Source organism: Lagopus leucura, unplaced genomic scaffold, assembly GCF_019238085.1.
Source record: "Lagopus leucura isolate 7727_CA_CO unplaced genomic scaffold, USGS_WTPT01 Super-Scaffold_73, whole genome shotgun sequence".
Classification (NCBI taxonomy): Eukaryota; Metazoa; Chordata; class Aves; order Galliformes; family Phasianidae; genus Lagopus; species Lagopus leucura.
The window spans coordinates 83064506-83090050 of record NW_024962252.1 but is presented as its reverse complement, the minus strand read 5'-3'; the positions used below and the strand labels follow the sequence as shown (position 1 = coordinate 83090050).

The 25545-nt window shown below is 35.5% G+C and overlaps 1 protein-coding gene across 1 annotated transcript in view; it reads left to right on the top strand.

Annotated features, from left to right (window-relative positions):
* Window positions 1–25545, top strand: part of USH2A (usherin) — a 394411-nt gene that overhangs the window by 179862 nt on the left and 189004 nt on the right. The window contains exons 35-36 of the mRNA XM_042878308.1: window positions 21232–21391; window positions 21870–22041. Of these exons, the coding sequence (XP_042734242.1) occupies window positions 21232–21391; window positions 21870–22041 (332 nt within the window). The remainder of the gene's footprint in view (window positions 1–21231; window positions 21392–21869; window positions 22042–25545) is intronic.

Genomic DNA, 25545 nt, shown 5'->3' with positions numbered 1-25545 from the left:
CATTCTACAGGTTTAATTTTTTTTTCCCCACTGTCTTCCTTCAATTTTCTTAATTAGAAAACCATTATGCTGTTGTTCTGAACTGCCCAAACTTCTTTGTTAAAAGCCTAAACTAAATAATCCATTTATAGTAGTTATATCAGCTCTCTGGAAGCTATTTTGCAGTATGATGCATGTTAATCTGCTTACCTATTTTAAAATAGTTGTTATAATTTTATTATGTATCCAAATTATTTGTTCAGATATTGTTTATACCATATGCACACCAACAGAACTGGAAGTACCATAGCAAAATGTAAATGCTGGACCCATCAGAATGTTATATAGTAATAGGTACTAGTAAAGCAAAAACATTTCCTATTGGACAACTCAGGGGAAAAAAAAATAAAGTATCAAGATCCTACTTTCTTTTAAATGTAAGGCCTTAAAATTCAAAGCCATTTCTGCATCTTGAGTTAGTATAAAACATATTTAAAAATTCATATAGTTCAAATTTCTTTGCCTTGCACAGACCATAAGCTGCTGGTGTGGTGGGTCAGTTCTGACACTGAAAAATGAATCCAGTTAGAGAACGTCCTGAAGGCTGTTGATGATCGCTGTAATAAATAGTGCACACTTTAAGTCAAACTTTTTCATTCTGTATTCAAAGGTAATGGATTTTTCGTAACCATAGTAACCTTAGAGTATTTCTGGATAAATACATGAGGTATATACATTCTGGTTTTATTTTTGAATATAAACTACCACATTATGTATTACTAATAATATGAAAAATAGGATATAGGTTAGCATAATGACAGCTCAAACTAGTACACATTTTTCTTCTGCAAAAAAATAAATATTTATCAAAAGTATAGGTTCAATTAATTTCCCCCCTATTCTCCCCAGTTTTCTGGTATTCCTGTAGTGCCATTTATCTTTTTCTCACGATCTCCATTAATCTCCTATTGCCATCCCATAATGCTGTTCTTAAGAATTTTGAATTTCATCCCAGGTATTTTTACTGGTGTGTTAATCCCTAGCTGGTTGTATACTGGAAATGAATGAAAAATGTTTTGGGAGAAGTGGTCACCATAATATGTTTTATTCAGTTGGTTTTTAGCTCAGTTCTGATTGTGTTCTGGCCCAGTACTAACATCAACGCTTGTTGGTAGAGATTACAGTCAAGTAACTTTTCTATTCGTCCTTCAAAAATTTGGAAAGGGTGAATTAAATTTCTGATTTCTGATGTCTTATGTCTAAGTCTTGGAAGATCACATGGAGATTTTTTAGCTATATCAGGTTATATTCAGCTGAACTAATTTAAGGAAAAGTGATCTTGTTCATAAACTTCTTAGAGCAGCTTTTGTTGCTTGTGTTCAGAAATGATTTATATTTTTCTATAGCGGTCTTGATGTTTTTGACCCTATTGTGCATTTTATAACTTTAATTATTGCAGTAGCCTTTTTACAGCCGTCATCTCCAGCTTCTCCAGGAAGTGCAAGTCTCTCTGAGCTGAAATCCCAGCTTTTCCCCCCGTATATCAGTGTTCAGTAGGATACAAATTCTTTCCATCTATATTCTAGCTTCTCACCCAGATTTGCGGTATCTCAGTGCTTACAGAGCTTCATTGTTTTACTTTTCTTAAATAATAAAAAAAAAAAGCTAATAAATCAGGTCATGTTGCCTTGCGCAGTACTGCACAGGAGCCACTCTTGCCCCCTGTTACAGACATGGCATAGAGATCAGACTGTTCGCTTTGGATCCATTTTATTTAACTGCCAGTTTCTCACTCTGCCTGAGGGGGAAGAAGTGATCTGAGCTAGCATACAGGGATTTGGGTCACTAGAAATCCCAGTCACTCTGAATCAGGTCTGTTTAAAATCTTGCTTAGATCTGTATGTATTTTTAAGTTGAACCACTTCCTGTTAGAGCCCAAGATTTTCTTTATTACAGGCTAGTGGTAAAAGAGGTATAAATTAGGTATGAATTTTTTTTCTTATTTCTCTAATGGTTGTAATTTAAAACAAAAAAAAAAAAAGGGGTTTTTGACTTTCCACTGTCATACATGGCGTTTTCCAACCTTTTATCTTTCAGCATTTGTGCTAGTGATGTTCATGACTTACAACATAATGTTACTGACCCTAAACAGAGAGACAAAGTTCATTCTCTCTGACATCTGTTTCCCATTCATTCAACAAAATGATTTTTCTAATTTAATAACTACACAAATGAGTTCCTGACCACTTGTCAATTCAGAAAGTCATAAATTCTCTCACTGTTTTTTGAAGTGCTGTATGAATTGATAAGTTTTATTTATTTGAATCTCTTTTTAGGAGAGATCAGTTCTGCCTAAAAATTAAAATTTCACTGACTTTCACTTTAACCTATGAAAGTGTAATTGCTTTAGGCCCATCCTGGTTAATCCATAACTTGAGAAGGGATATGTGTTTTCAACACTGTGATTGCAAATATATTGTTAGCTTAGTTTCTGGTCCTGACAGTTGTTGAGGGCTTGAAATACTCATTGATTTTCATGGAAATTCAAGTGTTTCTTTTCTCTAGGGATTGAGCTGTAATTAAAAAGGAAGCCTTTTAAAAGCACATATGGCAAATGTACACTTCACCACGTTGAACAGGGGCATCCATTAGGCATCCATCATCCATTAATGCCTTTAAGTATTTTCCCTATATTGACAAGTTCAGTTTCTGTGTTGTTAGTAATAAAGTACTAAAATGAAGGTAGCCCCTGATCTCCTTTATTAACTAGTTGTCTTCACTTTTTCTGCTTTTGCCTTATGTAGTAGACTTTAGGCTTTCACTGCAATTCGGGATATGAAAGCAGCACCCAGTTTGCAGACCACTTTCTCATGCAGTCTGGGTGCTGCTTTCATATCCTGAATTGCAGTGAAAGCCTAAAGTCTATTGCCAATCTCTTGCCTGTAGAAGCCTCCATAGATCTCCAGGTGGAATTTAGGCTGTGTGAATCCAGGCTTCTGTTTTCATACTTTCAGCCCTTCTGTCTGAAAGAGAATCACAGCAAGCATCTGCTCTCCAGTCCTACATACCTGTCTATTCATGGAGATGACCTAGCAGCTTTAAGGAGATGGAGCACCATTTAGAGCTTTCAAAAACTTTTGATTTTAGGAAACATTGAGTTTTGTTGTTGTTGTTGTTGTTTTTTCCTCCCCTGTGGAGAAGAAAATATGTTTCTCTGATCCATTCACACACTTACAAACAAAACTGAATTTTCTGCTTTGAACTGTGGGGGTTTCTTAACATAATGCTTTTTAATATTCATGCAAAGTATTCTGTATTCTTTTTTTTTTTCAGTTGATCTCAAAAAACTCCTTCCTTCTTAGATAAAAGAAAAAACAGGGAGAGTTTTATACTGAAAAGTTAGAGATGGCAGTGGATTGTATGGTGGAGACAATAACATCTAAATGCAGAAAGCTTTAGTAATAAGCAGAAACAGCAATGACCAAATGTGACTCAAGCATCGATTTTGGGTTGGTGGAAATTGAATTACTGAAAAACTTCAGAAAAAATATTACTGTCAAAATATTCCTCTACTCTTAAATGTTGCACGTTTGTTAGAGTAGGATAAAGTTTACATTATTTAACTGATTTATGAGTAAAAATGACTTTGTAGATACCTTTATAAAATGAAACAACAAAATAAAAGGATAAATTTGTCTTTGCATGGAGCTTGGAATTGAGGATGTACATTTCTGCATTTTCTGCAGTACTAGATTTTTGACAATGTTAACAAATTGTGTTCATATAATTTCCCTAGCAGATTCTAATGGTTCTCATCATGAATCTTTAAAGAGAAGATATTTTTATTAACACTCAGCTGTATGAAACTTATTTTTCATAGCCAACCTGAAAGGAATGTTTTCAGTATTTCTGTGTTACAAAGGCAGATCTTCAGCTGAGTTAAAGCAATATAGAGATTCCTTACACTGCACCCCCAAGAGTTTAGAAAGCATTTTGATGACTATGACAGACTGATTTGTAGTGGATTTCTGGGCAAAATATTAACGACACCTTGGAAATAGTGGGAAAATTAAGACTTTACAAATGAGTCTGAGACAACAAATTAAACTATAGCTTATTCAAATTGTTACTTCTCCTGAATGTGGAGATGCTGATTGTACAAAACCAGTATAGAAAGGAAGAGGCAGATGTTTGACATCTGTTAAAAGAAGACTTGGCAAATCTGAACGTGAAAAATGAGAGAATCCCCAATTAGTGCCTGTATTTTTTTGTGTTACTCTAAATCTTCAGTAATTGTAGTAAATATGGTATAGTAATGCACACTTACTATATTTTTGTGAAAAATTATCATTCTTTGGTCCCTTTTTTCCATATGATTATTGCTTATTTTTAGTGAAAGTCTATGATAATATAAGCAAAATTGGTATCATTTACATTTTATTAATTGTAAAGTAAAGCAGTTTGAGTAAGAGAAAATGCATGGTATTGTATGTAGGGTATAGGAGCAAAGAGCAATAATAATACAAAAGATAATACTTAGGCTAAGATACCATTCTCACCGCTACTTTTCAAATAGTTCTGAGGTACAGAAATATTTGAAAACAGCAATTTCCAACCCTAAGGATTTTTATTCATTTGTTTTAGTTGCTGCTCAAAGGTGAAAAAGACAGCTTTTGCCTTAAAGGACAAACAACAGAAAAATTCTGTAGTCCTCCACCATGAGCTTATTTCCATCTTCTAGGTTGCACTGAAATATGTATAAATACCAAGTGAAGCAATTCTCAGTTTTTGGAAAGAGCACTGTGCTATCCAATACAACATTGGTGCCGGATTTATGTATATTCTAACTTGGAATTTCACAATTTCAACTTATTTAACGCTACTGTGGGTAATGAAAGTATTCATTTCTTCACAGCTAGAATGCATTATCTGAAATGTCTTGCATGTAACCCAGTGAGATATGACATGGTGCCTCTTATTTGCATGTTCTTGCTGCAGTTCCTGGCCCATTGCTTTACATGATACGCAGGTGGTAAGGCAGGCAGAAAGTATGATGTTTTACAGAATGACAAACAAAAAAAAAATGCCTCCTGTGAGATTTATTCTGGCCAAAGTGTGCTTTCAGTTAACATACTGGTGAAGCTAGTATTACAGAGCAGAGCACGTTGGTCTTACAGAAGAAGCTGCTTTCCTCTAGAAGTTTAGGTGTATAAGAAAGTACATTTGATACACCTGAACTGGCAACACTGACATTGCCAGTGACCGGACCAGTACTATCATAATTAATTCTGCAGACCCAGAATGCAGATTCAGCAGGCACAAAACCAAAGGGCAAATGGGCTGTCTGGCATCCTTATATTTCAGCTTTAGACAGACGGATCTGGTGCGCTCATTGGACTTAATAATACTGATCTGGGGAATTTAGAAGAGGGGTGTTGGGGTAAGGGTAAAAGCATTATGTTTATTTGTAGCAGCTCTGTTGTATCATTGTCTATTGCAATGCATTAGTGCAGTGTTAAATAAAATCTGCTTATTTAAAATCCTTTTAAATAGTGTTTAAATATTTCCTGCTGATACAATCTGCTAAAGTAGTTATCCTTGCTGCAGATTTCAGTTAACCTTGTCGCAGATATTAAGCCCGAAGCTACACAGACTTTTAGGGACCTTGATTATAGAGCAAAACCTAATGGTGTCATTATAAAGCCACAGCTGGACAAGCTTCTGGAGTCCTTGTCCTTTGATCAGATTTGGGCAACAGCAAGCCAGGAGAAAACTCACGCTAACCCTGCTGGAATTACTGAGCTCTCAGGTTGCTCAAGTACCACTTTCTAAAAATTAAAATACAACACAAATTATAAAATGAGAACGACTGGTACCTCAGATTATTTTCCAGACTTTCCAGATCCTGTAGCCAGTAAAAAAAGGATTTTTAGAACATCCCAGAGCCAATATGCATTCTTAAGAAATAGTTTAGAAACAAAGCCTTAATTTCAAAACAGTGAGTCTTTATCATTTGTTTCCTATTTCTGTTATAGGCACATTTTGTTTGTTTATTGCATGTACTTTTGTGAGTTTTGCTTGAAAGAGTGGTAAAGTGACTGAAGGAACTGGGGCTGTTAAGTGTGGGGAAAAGGAGGCTGAGGGGAGACTTTATTGCTCTCTTCAAATATCTGAAAGGCTCTTACAGCAAGAGCAGGGCTGGTCTCTTCTCACTGGTGACAAGTGGCAGGACAAGGGGAAATGGCCTTAAGTTGCACCAGGGTAAGTTTTGGTTGGATATCAGGAAAAAACTTCTTTACAGAAAGGGTTGTTAAGCACTGGAATAGGCTTCCCAGGGGGGTGGTTGAGTCACCCCTGGATGTGTTTAAAGCCATTCAGATGTGGTGCTCAAGGGACATGACTTAGTGGAGGGTTGTTAGGATAGTGTAGTTAAGTTGTGGTTGGACTTGATGATCTTTAAGATCTTCTCCAACCTGAGCAATTCTATTGCTGACAGAAGACTGTGTAGAGGAAATGGACCTGGGGGTATTGATTGATGCTCGGCTGAACAGGAGCCAGCAGTGTGCCTAGGTGGCCAAGAAGGCCAATGGCATCTTGGTTTGCATCAGAAACAGCGTTGCCTGCAGGAACAGGGAAGTGATTGTGCCCCTGTACTCAGCACTGGTGAGGCCACACCTCACCAGTTTTGGGTCGCTTGCTGTAAGAAAGACGTTGAGGCTCTGGAGCGGGTTCAAAGAAGGGCAACAGAGCTGGTGAGGAGTCTGGAGCACAGGCCTTATGAGGAGCGGCTGAGGGAGCTGGGATTGTTCAGTCTGGAGAAGAGGAAGCTCAGGGAGACCTTATTGCTCTCTGTAACTAGCTGAAGGGAGGTTATAGTGAGCTGGGGATCGTCCTCTTCTCTTTTAACTAGTTATAGGACTAGCAGGAATGGATTCAGGCTGTGCCAGGGAAGATTCAGGCTGGACATTAGGAAATACTACTTCTCTGAAAGAATGGTCAGGCACTATAATAGGCTGCCCAGGGAGGTGGTGGAGTCACCGAACCTGGAGGTGTTCAAGGAATGTTTGGACGTTGTGTTGAGGGACATGGTTTAGTGAGAACTATTGGTGATTGGTGGATGGTTGGACCGGATGATCTTATAGTTCTTTTACAGCCTGAGCAATTCTATGATTCTATGATTCAAAGCTAATTGTCAGAATTAGACATATGTTAGTTTCTAGATCCTTTTCTTCCCATTCGTAGGTGCATAATCAACAGAATTAAAGATCTCATCAGAAGACACGGATATATATATATATGGAGAAGGGCAGATTTAAATCAAGTGTTTGTTGAGTACAATTTTTAAAAAATTAAGTACATTTGTTGTTGTTTTTTTTTTTGTTAGCAAGCGCAAGAGTTTACTATTCTATACTATACTATAACACATATTGTCATCTTGGATGTATTCTGCATTGCCATGTTGATTTGCAGGTCTTCTCCAAGACTTCACTTCTGCAGTCAGCAGCAAATTCATGTTTCACCACTTTTATTTTGCTCTAATACTGCCTGTGTGATTCTTTCTTGGGCTAACTGGCCCAGTATTATGTATATCACTCATCTTTCCGTGGGTTTTCTGAAAGGTATAATCTATTTCTCTGCATTCCGCTTATTCAGTGGGTAATATGTGGCTCTATAACGTAGTATAATTTCTTTTTCTGAGCAGTTGTCACACAGTGACTATGGTTTCCAATTAGACACTGAGAGATCTTAGATTTCTAAGAACTTGATTATGCATTCGTGGCCAGGTTGTGCTCATAGCTTGAAACACTTCTTGTGGTATCTTATTTTCTGATGCATGTGTGGTAATTGTGGTTTGTCTGAAGCTAATTAAAGGGTAGTGAAGAATTCTGTTTTCAATTTTGCTGATAAAATGGAAACATGGACAGATTAAGTTTAGGTGAAGATTTCATTCAATTGCAATTTTGTTAAGAACCTTAGAAAAGCATCAGAATCTGTACGAGGTTTTATGTCCATTTAAAATCATATGATTATAGATGAAGAAAATATTTCTACTGTCCTAATTTTTTTTGCCAGAATCTTTCTCACACCTTTGTTAAATGGTTTATGCTTAATTTTAGCTAATGCTCACCTCATGTAAATAAAGATCTGATACCTCTTGCAGAGATGGACTAAGGCCAAGTGTACTCTTCTCTCTTGATATCCATTCATATGCATGTAACTCACCTTTAATTTGATAGGTATGGAAAGATTGGGGCATTTTGATATTATGAAGCTTTTCTCTGTGATTTTCTTGATGCCATGGAAAACCTACTTGCATTTTTCCTCACGTATTTAGAACCATGTGGTCCTGAACTGCAATGGAATTGTGTATTTCAGATAAATACCTTCTTTCATGCAGCTACTGCAGACTCTGTTAGTTTATCAGCTGCAATAATTATTCTGTCTGAACAGAATATGCTTTTTTCTTTAGCATTCCTGAGACACAGATTCTTCTCTCTATATCCATTATGTCCCAACTTTTCAGTAGCACTGGTGGGACATTAAGAAATGATGACAAAGTCTAGGCAGGTAGCACTGCAGTAATGCTTTTGGAGGATCCCCAGCAAGGGGTTCCTCTTTTCCTTGGTTCTAGAAAGTGCACGCTCATGAGGGTAGTCAGTAATTATCCATTACTTAGATAATTTTAACAAGTTGGCTATTGAAAAACCAGAAAGCTATAGCTAGAAAATTTTATGAGAAGAAAATCTTTTTGTTTTGCACATGTTTCAGATTTGTTCTTTTAATTAATCCGAGAGCGTCTTCTGTACAACTGATGGCTCAAAGTTGCTTCACTGATTAATGTTGTCTTCTGTTATTGTAGGTTCAGACCTTCCTGGGTATTTTTCATGCTTCACAAGTTGTCTTTTGTATGTGAAGGATGGAAGTGCATGTGTTACAAAGCCATAAAGGAGTTGGACATAAGTCTGACTTAAATAGAAGTTGATGGTTTGAATGTTTGCAGGAGGATTCCTGTTGTTTTTGTTGTTGTTGTTGTTTTTCCTACAAAGTCTGTGTTCCTGTCCTCCTAAATTAGATAGAAGAATATTTAAGGTGTAAATCATCCCATAAAAGGCATTAAAGGCAATCTAGAATACTTCCTCTCCTGTTCAGTCACTGTTAGAAATCTAACAGGTTTCTACGCTGATCGCCTAAATTGTTTACATAAAGCTTAATAGCCTTTTAGTCTGTACTGAACTCCATCATCTTTCCACTAGTCTTCCATGAAATATTGTATTTTTATGACAATCTATTTGAATGAATGATTGAAGCATTTTACATAGGTTTTAGTTTGACTTGAAAAGCTGCTGGGAATTTTCTCTTATTTTCTCTTTCTTTTCTTGTTTTTAATTGAGTAGAGTAACAATTCAAGGTTATGTACACCAAGTTCCTATATTACAGATGCACATTTATGTTGTTTGCTTGTTTGTTGCATTCCTAGGGGTAGTTATGGCTACATGAAAATAAGCATTTCTAATTTAAAAGTAGTTCTGTTCAATCATTTTGTTAAGGAGAGATTGCTCAAGGTCCGTACATGTAAGACAATAAATTATTATTATATTGATGATAATACATAATATACTGTCTGTATTTGGTATTTGGAAATACATTGTTAGCATTTTCTAGCTTTAATTTGTGATTTAATCAATTTGTGATTGATTTGTGATCAAATTTAATTAAGTTTCTGTGTTCTTTCTGTGAGCATTTCTGGTTTCCATCAAAGGGGATGCATGAATTTATAGAATTTTACAGAAATATATTGGAGGATTTTTTTTTTTAATATTTTGATTTTAAAAATTTTCTAGTCAGTATAATTCTGAGTGTTTGGAACGAGTACTGAATAGATAGCAGAGGCAGCTAAGACACAGCATATTTTAAATATATGTATTACTAATAGAAAAGACATGCAAGATCTCAATATCAAGATTTCATTGTGATATTATGAATTATATACTATATATTTCTGTGGTGCAAACTAATACTTGATAATAAATTGTTCTGTAAAAATGATGAAATGAAAATCCCTCATTTGGAAGTTTGTCTGCATGTGTGGAAATTCTGCCAACAGTTGAATGCCTTCTTGTTAAAACAGTGGATGCTTAGATTTGCATCCCCTCTGTTGGTAGATTTATTCAATGGAAATGGTATTTGGAAATGACTAAAGAATACGACTTACTGGAAGATTCCAGGTCCGTATTATGGAATTGCTTGTCTGTCCAGGATGATTGGCTAGACTGAGGAAGTTCATAGAAAGGATACATAAGTGGTGAAATCTTCTCCAGTCTGTTCTAGGAGAAATGTAATAATTTAAGGAAATTATCACTTGAAAGTAGCCCACGTTGCTATAGAATGTCAATAGCTTCCTTCTGAAAGTGAAATTTCATACTGACTTCTTGGAGTTTGTTTATGCTTAATTTGAGTATTGTTGCCTGTTTTCTGATGAAGGAATAATAATTTAATCCAATTTACAAGAACATTCTCTTGAGCTGAAATTGTAGCTTTTTCATCAATTCAAGGATATGAATGATCTCCTACATGTCTAGATAATTTTGGTGCCTGTTGCTTTTCTTAAAAGTGAAAGTGTTATTTCTTTTCAAATGCCATGTTTTGAGCTGTTGAGATAATGGCTGTAAGGATTTAATACCATTGTAGGAAATCAATTGCAAACTATTGAATTGCAATGGAAATTAAAATGCACGCATAATGACATTTTTCTCCTAAGTTAGCAGGCAAAGTACATAGAATGTTTGTCAAAAAAAAAGAGTGAGGAACAATGAAGAAATTGAAAAATAAAATAAATATAAAATTAAAAAATAGGAATGACTGTTACCAGAAAAAGTGAGGCAAACATCTTAGCCTAACTACAAAAAAAGAAGTTGCATGGCAGAGATGGAAGAGTCAGAATAAGATGGCAGTTAAAGCTAGAACATATTTTAAAATTTTTGGACAGAGGGGGAAAAAAAGAATAAAAAAACACCTGGGAAACTCAGTATATTTAATTGCAGATGGTTAGAGACATTGCAAGAAGGCTTTTACCAGAGTCTGTCCCTAGTGAGGTCTCTTTAGGAGGTACTTTGTTTTATACAGTAGGGTTGCAGCCAGAGAACCAAAATGCTTGGACACAGCTAGACTAAAGTAATTCCTTGTTCCTATACTCTATCACCAAGTAACAGAGACTTTTTAGAGGTAGAATTGCTGTAGTGGAAGCAGCTGGTTCTTATAAATTCTGTGGTCTTTGTGTGGCATCTGTAAATTATGGTCAGAATAGACGTTGGTACGTATGCTTAAGCTGAGAAATTGAGGGCGTGATTGGGCATGAATGATGTCTTGAGATGTTCTTTGAGAAGATCAAAAAGAAAGAATAGTACTCATGGTAACTACAAAGTGTAATAATAGTCTAGCTGGAAAGTTCTGTGTTCTCTTTGTGAATTGAGGACTTCAGTTTACTCTGGAAGTTAATTTCAGTTTACTTCTGAAATTGCTTCCATTTCACATCTGACTCTTACAATCATGCCCTTGACTGTATGGAAGAACTGGGAAAGATGACACTGACATAGTATAGTAATATACAGCAGGTACGTTTATAACAAAGAGTACTAAGTTACAGTAACTGTTGGGTTTTTTTGCAAGTGAAAGAGGTGGTAGTGCTTATAAAATGTAAACAGACTTGGAACAGGAAAAACAAACAAAGAACTACCTTTGTGAAGCAGTAGGATTGGAAACTATATAATGTACTACACGCACAAGTTTGGAGGGGGAGAGGGTTGGGGTGAAATACAAAAGTCTCTGAAGGGCTTGCCACTTGTGAATTATGCATCTCTCTCTCACTAGTAGGAGTAAATGCATAACTCTAATCTGTTCTTATTACTTATTTATAACATGCCGTTGAATGTAAATTCTATACCTCCTTTGTACAAGCTTAACATGCCAGTTAAGATATGCAGATATTTCAGGAAGCATACATAGACAACTTTCTTAGCCAATTAAAGGGCATAAACTTCAAACAGTAAATTAAACTGACTTTTCCCCTACCTTTCACAGGAGGAATACAGACAATATGTAAGAAATAAGGGAGAGGTCCAATAGATAATAAGTGCATTCATCTTGAAATAAACTACTCTGCGTTATTATTATTTATGATAGTGGCTGTTATTAATAAACTACGTGTGGGATAGAAAGAAAGCCTGCAACAACCACTGAATTTATGAGAGTGGGGACAAATGCATGCTCTTTCTTTTATATCACTGGCACTGATCGATTTGTATTTTTCCCTGATGATGGTTTATGCCATTATAACTGTTTGGTGGCTCCTTACTCTTGAGTTATGGTTGAAAAGCACTTCACAAACGAGAACAAGCCTCTGAATGTTATATCTTAATCTGCACATCCTATAGATATGCCATAATACAGAGTAGCTGACTGGTCCACCTATGATCTGTTTACCTACAAAAGTGATTTATTCTGATAATCCCAGTTTAATGGATCACATCAGATTTTGGCAGTTATGTTATCTGATGGCATTGCTGACACTATACCCAACATGACTGGGTAGTCCAACATGTCAAGTTAAAAAAAAAAAAACAACTTTGGGCTTTTTAGGGATTTTCCCCCCCCCCCTTTTGGATGTGTGCATTGAAAATCTATATAAAAGAAGTGAACCTAAAAAAAGAAAGAAAAAAAAAAAAGTAAAAACAAATCCAAATAATTTTCCCCAATTACATGTTGCCCCTGTGAGTACTCAGAAGCTGGGGCTGATTTTTTATGGTAAGAACAGAGGAGAGGAGAGCAGGTAGGAGTACAGTGTATTTTACAGTGCTGATAATTCTGCAAGCAGCGAAAGCTTTTGTGGTCTTGCAACAGATCTAACTTGCTGTAAATTGTCCTGAATAGAAGTGGTACTCAGAAGCTGAGTCCTCCCACTATCCCTGTTCCAGTACTACAGTAATTAAAACAAACAAACAAGCAAAAAAAACCCCACCATAATTCATATATACAGAGTTGTTCTGGTGTTAGTAGGTGTTAGTATTTCTTCTGTTGAAACGCTTAAATCCCATGATGCCTTGTCTGGATGGGGAGAAGTATTTTCTAATCATCTTGCATTGGTACTTCAAAAAGTGAAGGAACAAGTTACCCATAATGGAGGTTTAAAATGCATATTTTGCTAAACTGATGTTATTATCTATGAACCTATAATCTAGATCTTTACATGATACCATTTTAACCTGGTATTGTCATATTTTTCTTAATTAGATTTTAGTGTCTGGTCTGAGTCTGCTGTCCCAAATTTCTTAATGGACGTTTTGGGAAGGTTAATATTTGGTTGACTAAAACAATAATTTTCATATGAAAATTGTATTTGAGATTTAGTATACATATTCAATTTCAATAAATAAAAACCTACAAGTAGGTTTTTTTTTAGTAAAAATAAATTGGTTGTTTTATTTATTTATTTATTTATTTTACATTAGTTTTCTTCTTCCCTTCCCTTTTTTCATTAGCTTAGGCAAGAAAACAACAAACAACACCAAAAAAGTGTTGTGGAGTTATAAGCCGTTTCAGATGCAGAGAGAGAAGTATAGAAATCTTTCCACGGCTCTGTTCCCCATGTTTGGAAATTACAGCAGTGCTTATAAGAATGTCTTAAAAGGATAATGCCGATATTTGCTGTTTCTTCTCCGGAATTTGTTTTATTAAGATGAAGCTGAATCTTCCTGTCAACAGGAGTTGTTCTGTGATTGTTGGTGTAGTGAGTTTTTTCTGAAAATTGCACTTCCTGAATGTATTGGATGTCGTCTTTTTTTTTTTTTTTTTTTTTTTTTTTTTCTATATTGTTCAAATGGAATTCATGGGAACACAGGAACCCAGTTACTTTTCTATGTAGCATTTATATGCCTGTGTGGTATTTAAGTTTCCTTTTCTCATTTTTGTGTGTTTTTTTTTTTTTTTAAGTCTGCCTCCCTAAGAGAGTATTTGTATGCTTGTGATTTCTCACTGCTGTTTTCCAGACAGCCTTTATTTCTGCATTCTGTAATATATGCTATTTCAGATAAGACTACACTATTGATTTATAGAAAACGGTTGGTAACAGTTGCTGTATTACTTAACATATATTCTTATAGAACTTAACATCTCACTAGATTCTGTTACTACAGCTGCACATTCAGATGTGTTTTTTTCAGAGGGCTGTAAAAGTGGCAGTCAGGCACTTTTCTTAACCTGGTACTATCAACTGAGAACCAAATCTAAGGTGAATCTGAATTTTGGTTTTCTTACTGCAGCAAGACTGAAATTACTTGGATGTACAGGGTGTACTTCTGTTAGAGCCAGTAGTTTCTTGGTCATAATGATAAGAATCCAAATTTGTTCCAGTTTTATAGCAACACGTATATGATATTCAGATTTGGAATATACTTGTCTAGCAGAAATTTATTTTCCAGTTGAGAACATAAAATTGAAGTTAATATAGTGGTAACATATTAAAAAATATATTTTTTTCCCTTTTTCTCATTTGCTGGGTCTGAGTGTTGAGGGCAGCCAGTTGGCCATGAGCTAGCAGTCTGCCCTTGTGGCCATGAAGACCAATGGTGTGCATTAAAAAGAGCATGGCCAGCAGAGAGGTGATCCTCCCCTTTACTCTGCCCTGATGAGGCCATATTTAGAATACTGTTTCCAGTTCTGGGCTCCCTAGTTCAAAAAATACAGAGATATCCTAGAAGGAGTCTAGAGGAGGGTCACAAAGATTATAAAAGGCCTGAAGCATCTCCCACAGTGATGACTGTACTCACGTAGGTAGATTAATTGGAGGTGGAGGATTGAAAAATAAGTTTAAATATACTTGTCTGATGCTTTGCTACCACTTTTTCTAAGCAGTGTGGTCTGTGGCACCTCATATGAGTTGAGTTTTCTTCAGCTGAGCTTCTTTGGTATTTCAAGCTAATGTGTCCTAATTGGAGTATGAGAACAAACTCAAAGTAGAGCCTTCCCTTTTTATTATGTTGGTCCAGCATCAGAGACAGCAGGTGGTATGACAGCAGAGATTAAATCTTCCCACCAATATTCCATTATATTTTGTTGCTGTGTGACAGGTGGCAGCAGATGGACACTCGGAAAGAATGTGTGACATGGAAGCTCATATGAAGCAAAGGTGTGTCACTGAATTCTCCCATGTAGAAAAATAGCGCCCACTGACATTCACTGATGCTTACTGTATGTTATGGAAACCAAACGGTGGATGTGAGCAGAGTGAGGCAGTAGGTGATGTGTTTCAGCAGTGGTGACAGCGGTATGAAAGACAATTCATGTTCTAGATGGCCATAGTGATTTTTAGGGGTGTGGTATGTGGGCTCTTGGGCTCTTGTTCGTTGTTGGCAAAAACGCATAGCTGATGGTGGTGGCTATGTTGAGAAGTGGTGGTTTGTAGCTGAAATCTATCAAATAGTCTTAATGTGTTCTTTGTATCTTTTGTAGTTTCCATGGAAATGAATAGGTGATATTACTTTCAGAGCAACCTGTGTACATCTAGTAGATATCTTGGGGGATCTGGCTTTAGAAATGAAAGACTGGAACACTTGTAGTTCAGCTTTTGCAGAAGAAAAATAATGTGCGTTTAACAAAAAAGAGTATATATTGCAGAGGATAAGATTAAGAATAAAAATTTGTGCAAGAAATAAAGGAGAAGATAAAGAAAATGGTCAGGAGTAGAAGCTAATGTCAACTTGTGAGTGGAGCAAGATGAAAGCTAGTATATGAGGAATGAGTTTAGGCTCAAATAATTGGAAGAGTTTGGGCTGATAAATGGTAGAAAGCTTTTTCTTACAGTAATAAGGAGTAATAAGAGTATAACCAAGATACATTGTTAGTGAACATTGTGAAAAGAAAAAAAAAAGGCTTTTAAATCTTTGCTATTAAAACATAGTTCAAAACATCTGAGTATTTTGGAAAAGCGGTACTTTTCCTAAACTGAGACTGTGGCTTTTCATTGTGCATGTAGTTGCTACATTACTTCTTTGAAATCATTGCAAACTGGAATGATAAAGATCCTTGTTATACATGTGTGCTGAAAAGTATTTCTTCTTGAATATTATACACACCAACGCATGACAGTCTTATTTTTGGTGCTCTTGCATGACATCTGTTTTTGCACAGTGCTCTGAACTTTTCTGTTGCATTTAAACCTCAGCTGAAATAAGAATTTATCCTCTATGAGTAATTTAGAAAACAAGCAATATTTATTGCTGAGCAAATAGCTTCTACAGTACATCAGCATTACTGGTCGGCTAGAAGACATTATATACCATTATGTCAAAATCTTTGCTGCTTAGAGAACAGAACAACAACTTACGGTTTTCTTCCTGAAAATAATCAGTTGTGACTATGTGTTCTCTTCGTCTATTTCTTGTCCTAGTGGGTTCACAAAGTTTTTGTAATTCTAATTCTGGAACAGTCTTCATTAATGGTTATTGTCCAGCAAAATTTGCTACTGCTTTGGAAAATATATTCTTTTCTTCAATTAATGGCTTACTTCCACATGTACAACTCTATTCATTCCTAGGCTCTTTAGCTAGATACATATGCACATTGTTACCTTGGGGTTGATTGAGTTGCCCTACTATTCAAGCAGTGTCATTTGTGATGACCTGTTTTTGTGGGAGTTTTGAGTACAGCATGAGGTTTACAGGACATCTGGTTAAAAGGTGCAGCGCTAGTATTAAACCTTCCCGGAGGAGATTGTACATGAATGATGATTCTTAAAGAGTCAATGTAATTAAGTGAGTGTTATTTTATAGAAACAGGAAACGAATATAGTGTACTGAAAGTTATATGTAAGTGTTGATTGCAGTCAGAAAATGGTGGAAGGGCAAGAACCATTAATGATATCCAGTGAAGCAAACCTGGTAATACCATCTTGGCATCTCCTCTATGATCCTTTTTTTTCTTCTTTTAATTGTAGTGTATAAAACTCAAATGGGAGCATCACTGTAACTTGATGATGTGGATTTATGGTGCCAAAGAGTTTACCATCTAATTAAATATTTAGTAACTGTGAGTTAGTTTAACAAACTATGAGGAAGGAGGGCAGAGAACATATTAAGGATGTGAGTGATTAGCTAAAGAAGGCATACAGTCTGTCTACATAAAAACATGGTGATTGGGAATTCCTTGGAAGTTTTTCACCTTCACACTCTCTCAGCAGGTTTGCTTTGCTGTGCTGCTAACAATCCCATGCCATGGTGCTGTCGTATTATTTTCCTATGAATATAGCAATGGGAAAGCTATTCTCTCAATTATTTTCCTGAGAGAAACTATGTGGGGTTCCTTACACAAGTCACTTTTCAACTGAGCACTCACCACAGCAGTACGTTGTCATTTCTAGTCCTTACAATAGCTGCCTGAAATTGGGGCAGGGGGAGAGAGGGAGGGTGTGAAAAAAGAGGTGAAAAAGAGGAAATAGAGGAAGAGCAGAAAGAAAAGGGTGTGTGATTCTTTTACTTTAAACTTGAGCACAGAATACTGCAGAGTGCAGACAACTTAAAACATTGTAGACAATAATACTATTACTTTTGAATCATGATGGATTCTAACACTGACTGTGAAGTTCATATTTTGAGTAAAGTTCTTAAATCTCCGTTTTCTGTGTTTTTTAATCTACTTTTTTCTTAATCTCAGCAAAATCCCTCAAATTCTCTGCTAAAAGAAGCATTGTGCTGTTGTGTGTTATTTTTCCATGACTGCCCATTATGTTTGATCAAAGCAAAAAGTGTTCTTATTCACCATTCAAACGGGATTGTTCCTTATTCTTTCTGTCTTATGCATTGGTCATACCATGATACCTTGTGTTGGTGGTTATTAGAAACTGGAAATACACCAAACACAATAGGTAGATAGCTGCCTTAGATAGTGTAGGGAGTTCCATGCATACTACGTACATAATAAATATAGTGGTATGCAAATGTCAATTTTAATGATACCAAGTATAGTTAGCAATTCTCTTCCTGACATATGAGTTGGAAAAGCATTTAGTTGTTCATATTGCCTCTGAGGTCAAAGAGGTGAGAAGGCAGGTTGGTACCTCCCCTCCTTGCATTGTTTTCCCCCTCCGACTCCCTGCAAAAAGGTGGGGGTGGGAATTGTAAAGTAAGTTGAAATCTTAAAAGGGATGAACATGTGCATATTTCTATTTCAGATTTCTTATTTTGTTTTTGATGTTTTTTGGTTTTCTTTGCCTTTCTAAGTCCAGAAATGAATAGAAGATAAAATTCTGAATTTAGGCTTTTCCTAGTGAACCTATGTAATTTTTAATTTTAGCTTTGTTTTGATAAGAAATCAGTGATTTGTGAGAATAGTTACTGGAGAATTGCAGTAAGAAGTATATCATGTTATTTGAAACTAAAAGAGGGGGCTGAAATTGAGGAACAAAGAAGGCATGATCAAACAAAATAATAGCTCTTTAGTTTCCTAGTGTAAAGGAAAAAAAAAAAGCACAAATTAGTTTTTGCTGTGAGTTAAAAAAGAAAATAATTCTCTGCTTATTGGATTCATTTTGTAGATTGAGATCAATGAAATTTTTCCAGCAGCAGCATGAAATCAATTGTAAAATAACATATAATTCACATACTATACTGTAAATTATAGTTTGTTTGACATTAATCACTGAGGTTTCCATTCACTGCAGTGCATTTTCTTGTAACAAAATTCTAGATAATGCTTGTGGATCTATTTCTAATGTCTGAGAGTGATCTGTTTTTCATGTCCACAATTCCCTACATTTGATCTTATGCAAATCATGCAATCAAGCAAATGGAAAACAAGGCATTGTTGCTAGAGGACCTTGACAAACAGTGGCTGTGTAGTTTTAAGAACCTCCTTACTCTGCATTCTGATTCATGTTCATGTATGTAGTTATTTGAATTCATTTATCCACTATGAAACATCTTGAACTTTAAACAGGAAAATGTCTGCCAGATCAGACTGTGACAAATAATTGCATCAATTACCATTTAATACGATTTTAGTTGTTTAGTTTGTCAGTTTCTAGTTCTGAGTTTAAAGAGACTACACTATACTGTGGGCTTATCATCTTTGATGAAGTCTGTGGAGAGATTTTTATTTATCAACTCATACTTTGCGTAACGTTCCTCAGACTCTCATTTGTGTTTTCTTCTGTCTGCTTCTAACTTCATTTTTTTTACTCTTAAAAAAACACAGTATTTCATGTTGTGTTATACAATCTATTCAGCATTTATTAGTCAAAATACATTGGTGTTTTTAAGTCAAGATGAGGAGTTAAGACCTCCTATGACGTGTTACATTTCCATATTTTAACTCTTTTTACCCTTTTATTTTTTTTAACCTCCCCTCTCAGTATCCTTTTCAGTTGATCTCAAAAGACTTTGCTGCTCCTGCATCCAGTTTGCATTCCTTGTTCTTCCCATTCTTTAAATTTTTTCTCATTTCCCTGTAATCTCTTTTTGCCTTTTTCATTCCAGGCACTGGGATGAACAGAATAATTAGAAGTTTCTTACTGATTTTTTTTTTTTTTTTTTTTTTTTTTTCAGGAAGGGAAATAAAATATTTTCCATCTTCAATTTTCTTAATCCTTGACTGATTCCTCCCTGTTCAAATTTAATTAGGTACTTCTAGAAACTCTTATTTATGTGGATGGTCTCATGAGCTAAAGTGTGCATCAAATCAAGGTTTCAGTAAAAGCTACTTTTCAAAAAAGCAGTTCCTTGATGAGTGCTATTCTGTAAAGTTGAGAAAAAATATCCTCCTCTAATAAAATCCCAAATGTCTGTATAAGGAAAAGATTCATCTACCATAAGCAAATGAAAACTTTCTCCGCTTGCTGAGCTGACTGGAGCACCTGCTCTGAGTGTACCTTCCCCCTCTCACCCACTGCTTAAGCACTGCTTAACCCTGGCAGAATCAAACCCATTATGTTGATTAAATATGTCACTAGTACAGGCATTCTTTGATTTTTTTATTTTTTTTTATTTTTTAGTCACAACATTTTTTCTTTTAACTCACATTTTGCTGTGTCCTTCATAGAATGATACAACTGAGTGATAACTGAGTGTAAAAAAAAAAAAACAAAAACAAAAAAACGGCAGGAGTTCATCCACTCCTCACAAAAGCAGAATAAATCAGAAGGAATTCCTTTGTAGGGACACACATTTAGACAAAGGGAAAACTAATGAGAAAGAAAATGGAGTCTATGGCATTTCTTCTTTAGTGATGGTCTGATGGTCATTCCGTTACAATTTTTAATTTGTACTCAAATATTTTTCATAAAATGATAGTTGGATATTATTTGGCTCTGCAAACACTGGCATTTATTACGCCTTGCAAAAACACAGAGCTATTCTGGCATATTAAAATTTGCTTTTATATCACACTCATTTTATTTGTATACCTCACACTGTTGCCAAAATCTAAATCATAAATTTCTTCTTAAAGGATTTGCTCATTAAAATGTGCAATTTGTATTGCAGTAAAAAAATAAAAAAGATTGGAAAATTCTATCTGAATTACTCTACTAGTATAACTTTTATGATAAACACTCTTTTATTAGTACACAAATCCCAAAAATATATGAAGCTCAAGTCATTTTAGAATATTTATTCAGCAAAGATACTGTGTTTTATTCACCATTTTCTGCAGTAATTGAAAATCAAGATAGCTTCAAAATAAATAACCACTTAACAGTTGTCTTGCTATAGTATTAGACAGGTTGTCTTTTACTGAGATATGTTTTACAAATGTTTGATAGACAAAGAGAGAACAGTGGTGGCAACAGCGAGCTGCCTTTGTGTTCATGCTTAAAGTGCACAGAGTGAATCGTATGTCCTGATGCTTGACATTTGTATAGTGTACAGAACATTTTGTACATATATAAAATCTGTGTTAATGAATCTATAATAGTTTTCCATGGCTTGATCTTCTTCAAAGTATTAGTCACTGTGGCAAATTAATATAGTATGTAGCACCAAGAAGGCTCTCCCGAAATTCGTTGAGATGGCCCAGTTGTACAGTATGACTTGAACTCCCTAAACCTTCTTGTCACTGCTCTGGGTCAAATCTGAAGCAGTTAACAAACACAGGCTCCCCAGCCTCTGAGCTTTCTGAATTCACTACTTTCTGAAAGTTACAAACAGGGTAAAATTAAAATGCAAAGTGTTATAAATATGCCATCTGCATTTTCTTTTTCTGCCCTAGATTTAGCCGTTTTTACACCCCACCAGTTTCTGCTCACCGCCTGCACAGTTGCTGGCTGTACAAACAGTTCCCAGGTCACCTTGTTTACAGCACAGCTGCCACCATCTCACGTAGATGCCCCGGTCCTGACGATTTTGGATTCTAGAACAATATACGTGCAGTAAGTAAGGATTTCTTCTTTCCTGACAACACAATAGTGCATCAGTTTATTCAAGAATTCCAGTGAGTTCAATCAGGGGAAGGGTTTGTGACATAAAATTAAATTTATTATGATTAAATGCATAGAAGTGATTAGTTTAGTGGTTCTGTGCACCTTCTGATTATCACTTGCCAACTTAATTTCCATTTTGTCTTTACGCAATCAGTATAACCTACGTATGGGCATAGCCTCTGCAAACTTCAGTGCAGGAAAGGTTCTGGTGATATGCCCATTTTGTAGCCTCTGCTTTGTGTGTTACTGTAATCATTTATCTGTTGGGTACAATTAGAGCTTTGCCTTAGATTTATTTTTATGGCTGCACAATTATGTTTTCGAATTCTTGAGGTAAAACTCACGAAGTTCATGAAGAGCCTTACATTTTTTTTGAGTATAGTCTGAATCTTTCCTAGTCTTAATCACATTTTACTTTTATTTGCAGATGGAAAGAACCGTTAGAATTAAATGGAATCTTAGATCGCTATGTTATTTATATTGCCAACAATGAGCAGAATTTTACAAAATGGGATGTAATCTACAACAGCACAGAACTTTTTCTGGATTTTACTATTCGGCACCTTTTCCCAGGCACTGAATACCTCATAAAAGTAGCTGTAAGTTTTCTTCTATTTTTTACCATAAGAATTTTCTCTTTCTTCATAAAATCTACAAATAGAATAAAATAGTATAAAGGAAGAGAGTTCAGTGTAAAGTAGCTGCTTGTTCTAAATATTTCAAAAGACTGTCTTTTTTTATTGCTTTTCTTTATCAATGATTTTATTTTTGTGATGAAATAGAGAAGACTCAGTTCACTGAAAACCTAAAAACATGTATACAGAGGCAGGGAATTGTCTCTGGTTTTAAGCACATTGCTCGTTTTATAACAATAGCTATATAAGGATATTTGCTTTGATAAATGCCATAGAAAAATATTCAGCTCTTGATTATGAATAAATTTACATTTATGTAGACTGGGTATGCATTCATTTTTTTCTTAACGTGCTCTTGAATGTTCTAAATATTACACCGCAGGAAAAAAAAAAAATAAACTGCCTTTGGGTGGCGATAAGAATCTGACTTGAACTTGAAAAAGCAAGGATATTCAGTCTAATTAAAGCTTAGATTTGTGTTGAAATTAATTCATTTGTGCATAGGTAACTCAGTGCAGTTAATTGTATAGCATATAGAATAATACCATGTCCAAAACTGTGACAGTACTTCAGCAATCAGTTTAAACCTTCAGAAGCAAGCAAGACTATCAAAAGTATTTGAGATGTCCCGCTGTGCCACAGCTTTGCTCTTCTCCCACCCAGCTCCTGAACACAGGTGCAAGGAGAGAGGATGAAGGGAGAATTAACAGCTTGGATCTGGAGAGCCAGGGCTGCTTTGTTTGATGTTTCTGCTTTGGGATATAGTTAAAGCAGTGAAGTGGCATGCGGATTTTGTTTTTATTTTATTAATATATGCAGCGTTTCTCAAAGTTACTGAATACATTTTTAGGAACTCTTCATTTTTATATTTTATCTCTAATTTATTTATATTTCTATTTTCTAAATATATATATATATTTGCAATGCTTCAGCAGTAACAAGAAACTAAGAAGGGAGCATTTCTTTTGGTGATAGTTAAATGGATAAAATGGTCTCTGATAGTCAGGTTAGAGGACTTAAGAGTCCTTGCAGCTTTGAACATATGAACAGGTCAAAAACTCGTGAGATGCCCGGTATATTTGAAATGGTAGAGCAGGAGTTCTTAAAACATTCAAAACAACCCCAACAAAAAAGAAAACAAACACAAACCCCTATCCTCTCCCCACCCTTCCAATAAAAACACACAAATCAAAACAAACGCATGTGGAATGAAGTTGAAACATCTACTTTTTTGGAATTTTGTGAAAACCTCTCAATTAAAAATAACAGTATGCCTTCAACTCTGGAAACTTGTTTAATCTCTCTAGTTTTTTGGTTGGATGAAATAAGCTAGCCTTTTTCTTTTTACTCATTTCACAGATAACGTTGATTTTGTTTTGCGTTCGTACAAAATTAGTTTCTGGTTTATTTCAGAAAACTGAATGCTGATTTATTGTAATTTGCTTTGAACACTCAACTCACCAGAATTTTCGGCACCTCACAGACCAGTGACTTCAACTTTTGTATGACAAGTTTGGACACATTAAGCAAAATGTTTATCTTTGTATGCTGTTATATTTTTTTCCACAGTTGATGACTGCCATTTAGTATGTAGAAAAAGAATTGTTGCGTACTGTAAACAACTGCAACAGCTTTTATAAACAAGTCTAATGCTTCTTTCCAAAAGTCAGCCGAGTAGTCTAAGGTCATGTCTCCCCAGATTAGTGCAAAAGGGATTTCCTTTTGCTCTGTTCCTTCTCTAAGCTGGTTGGATGCGGTCCAGGCCAATCTGAAGCAAATGGAAAGCTAAAAGGCTGCATTTAAAATTAGCTGGAGTGGCACACCCTTTTATATGGCTTGAGTGCTTTTGTGATGTCTCTGTTGAACGTCTCCTTGCTGCTGTGTTGTGTGAGTAAGCTAGCTAAGATGCTGGCTGGAGTATAATTGTGTTTGGCCTCTTTACGTGGCATGCATCCGTCCCTTGGCTCTCTGAACATATTGCTGTTTTTTCAAATTTTGTCCCAAATTTGTTTCCAGTGAAGATCAGAGTGGCACAATGGGGCTCAAATGTAGGCTGTAGGATTTCATGGCTTTGAGTATCTCTACGTGGGATCACTGGAGTCTCACTGATGTCCTCTGCGTTTGGATGCAGTAATCTAAAATACCACAATTTAAAATGCAGATGAGCTTTTTCTTATCGATTTTCATTAGAAGAATCAGAAACTTCATATACCAGCAAATTTCCCAGATATGAAAATTGATCTTCATGAAATTCAAGAAACAAATGAATAGAAAGGCTGCAGTTAATGAACTTCTGAACTGAAAAGCCCTCAGCTGCTAAGGAGCTAAATGGAGCTCGTTTAACAAGGGAGCAAGGAACACAGGAGAAAGAGGTCTTCCAGAGGTCTTTTTCTTGGACCTTTGTGAAGTCAGTAGAAGCAAAATAATTGGAAGAGCAGTCTGGCTTTGCTGGAAGGATGATGTTCTTAAGCATTTTGATAAGGAAAATATTTAGAGTTATGTGAGCATCTGTCTAAGCTGACACTAAGGCATTTGAAGAAAATGCCACTTCTGTATATTCCCAAAGCGAAGTTTGCATTCTTTCCTTGTTATTTGATAGCCCAAACTGAATACCAGGAGTGATTCTTTGTTGTGTTGAGAGTGTAATTTCCAGTGAAATCAAAACAATCTTGGTGTGTAAAATAGCCTCTCATTTACAAACAGTTCTCTTTTTTACCTATGGGTATGCAGCTCTGAAGTGGAGCAGGAAATAATGTTGACTGTTTACCAATTTGAAACACACTGGGAAATAAGAAACCTGAAAATAATCCTTTCAAATAATATACACAAGATTGGAAGAAGCATTCTATTCCTGGAGATCTGGACTGTAAGGATGGTTTTTCTTTGTGTGCTGATGATCCAGAAAGCACTACTTGCCTACGTCAACATACAACCAAAAAAGAAAGATCATGACATAAGTTTTAATGAAAAAGTATATCTGAATCCTTATTGAATTTGAGTTTGATGTTGTTTATTGCTAAAAATAAAATTGAAAGCAAAAAATAAAATAAAAAAAGAACATTTAAAATCAATGCGGAGTTTTACATAGTCTTGAATATGTTTTTTAACTTCTATAGCTTCTCCTCTTGCCATTGATCTTAGTGTGAATAATCAGCAAACCGGTGCATGTAATGGGCTAACTGTGTGGCCTTATGTTTCTGCATGTAAAATTTTAAAAGCCTGGTATATGAAGCGATCTGCAAATTCTTGCACATTGCATTGCTTCATAATCAAGCAAAATGTAAAAGTGGTGTAATCAATCTTTTCTTCCCTGATAGCTGAAATACAAATGATTTGACTGTTATCCATAAACATGCAATAATAACTGTTACGTATTGATTTATAATACAGTGTTGTTTTACTCTTTTAATTGCATCTGCACACCACTCAGTCTGCTGTCATGAAATGCAGAAGTTTCTGAGTATGATT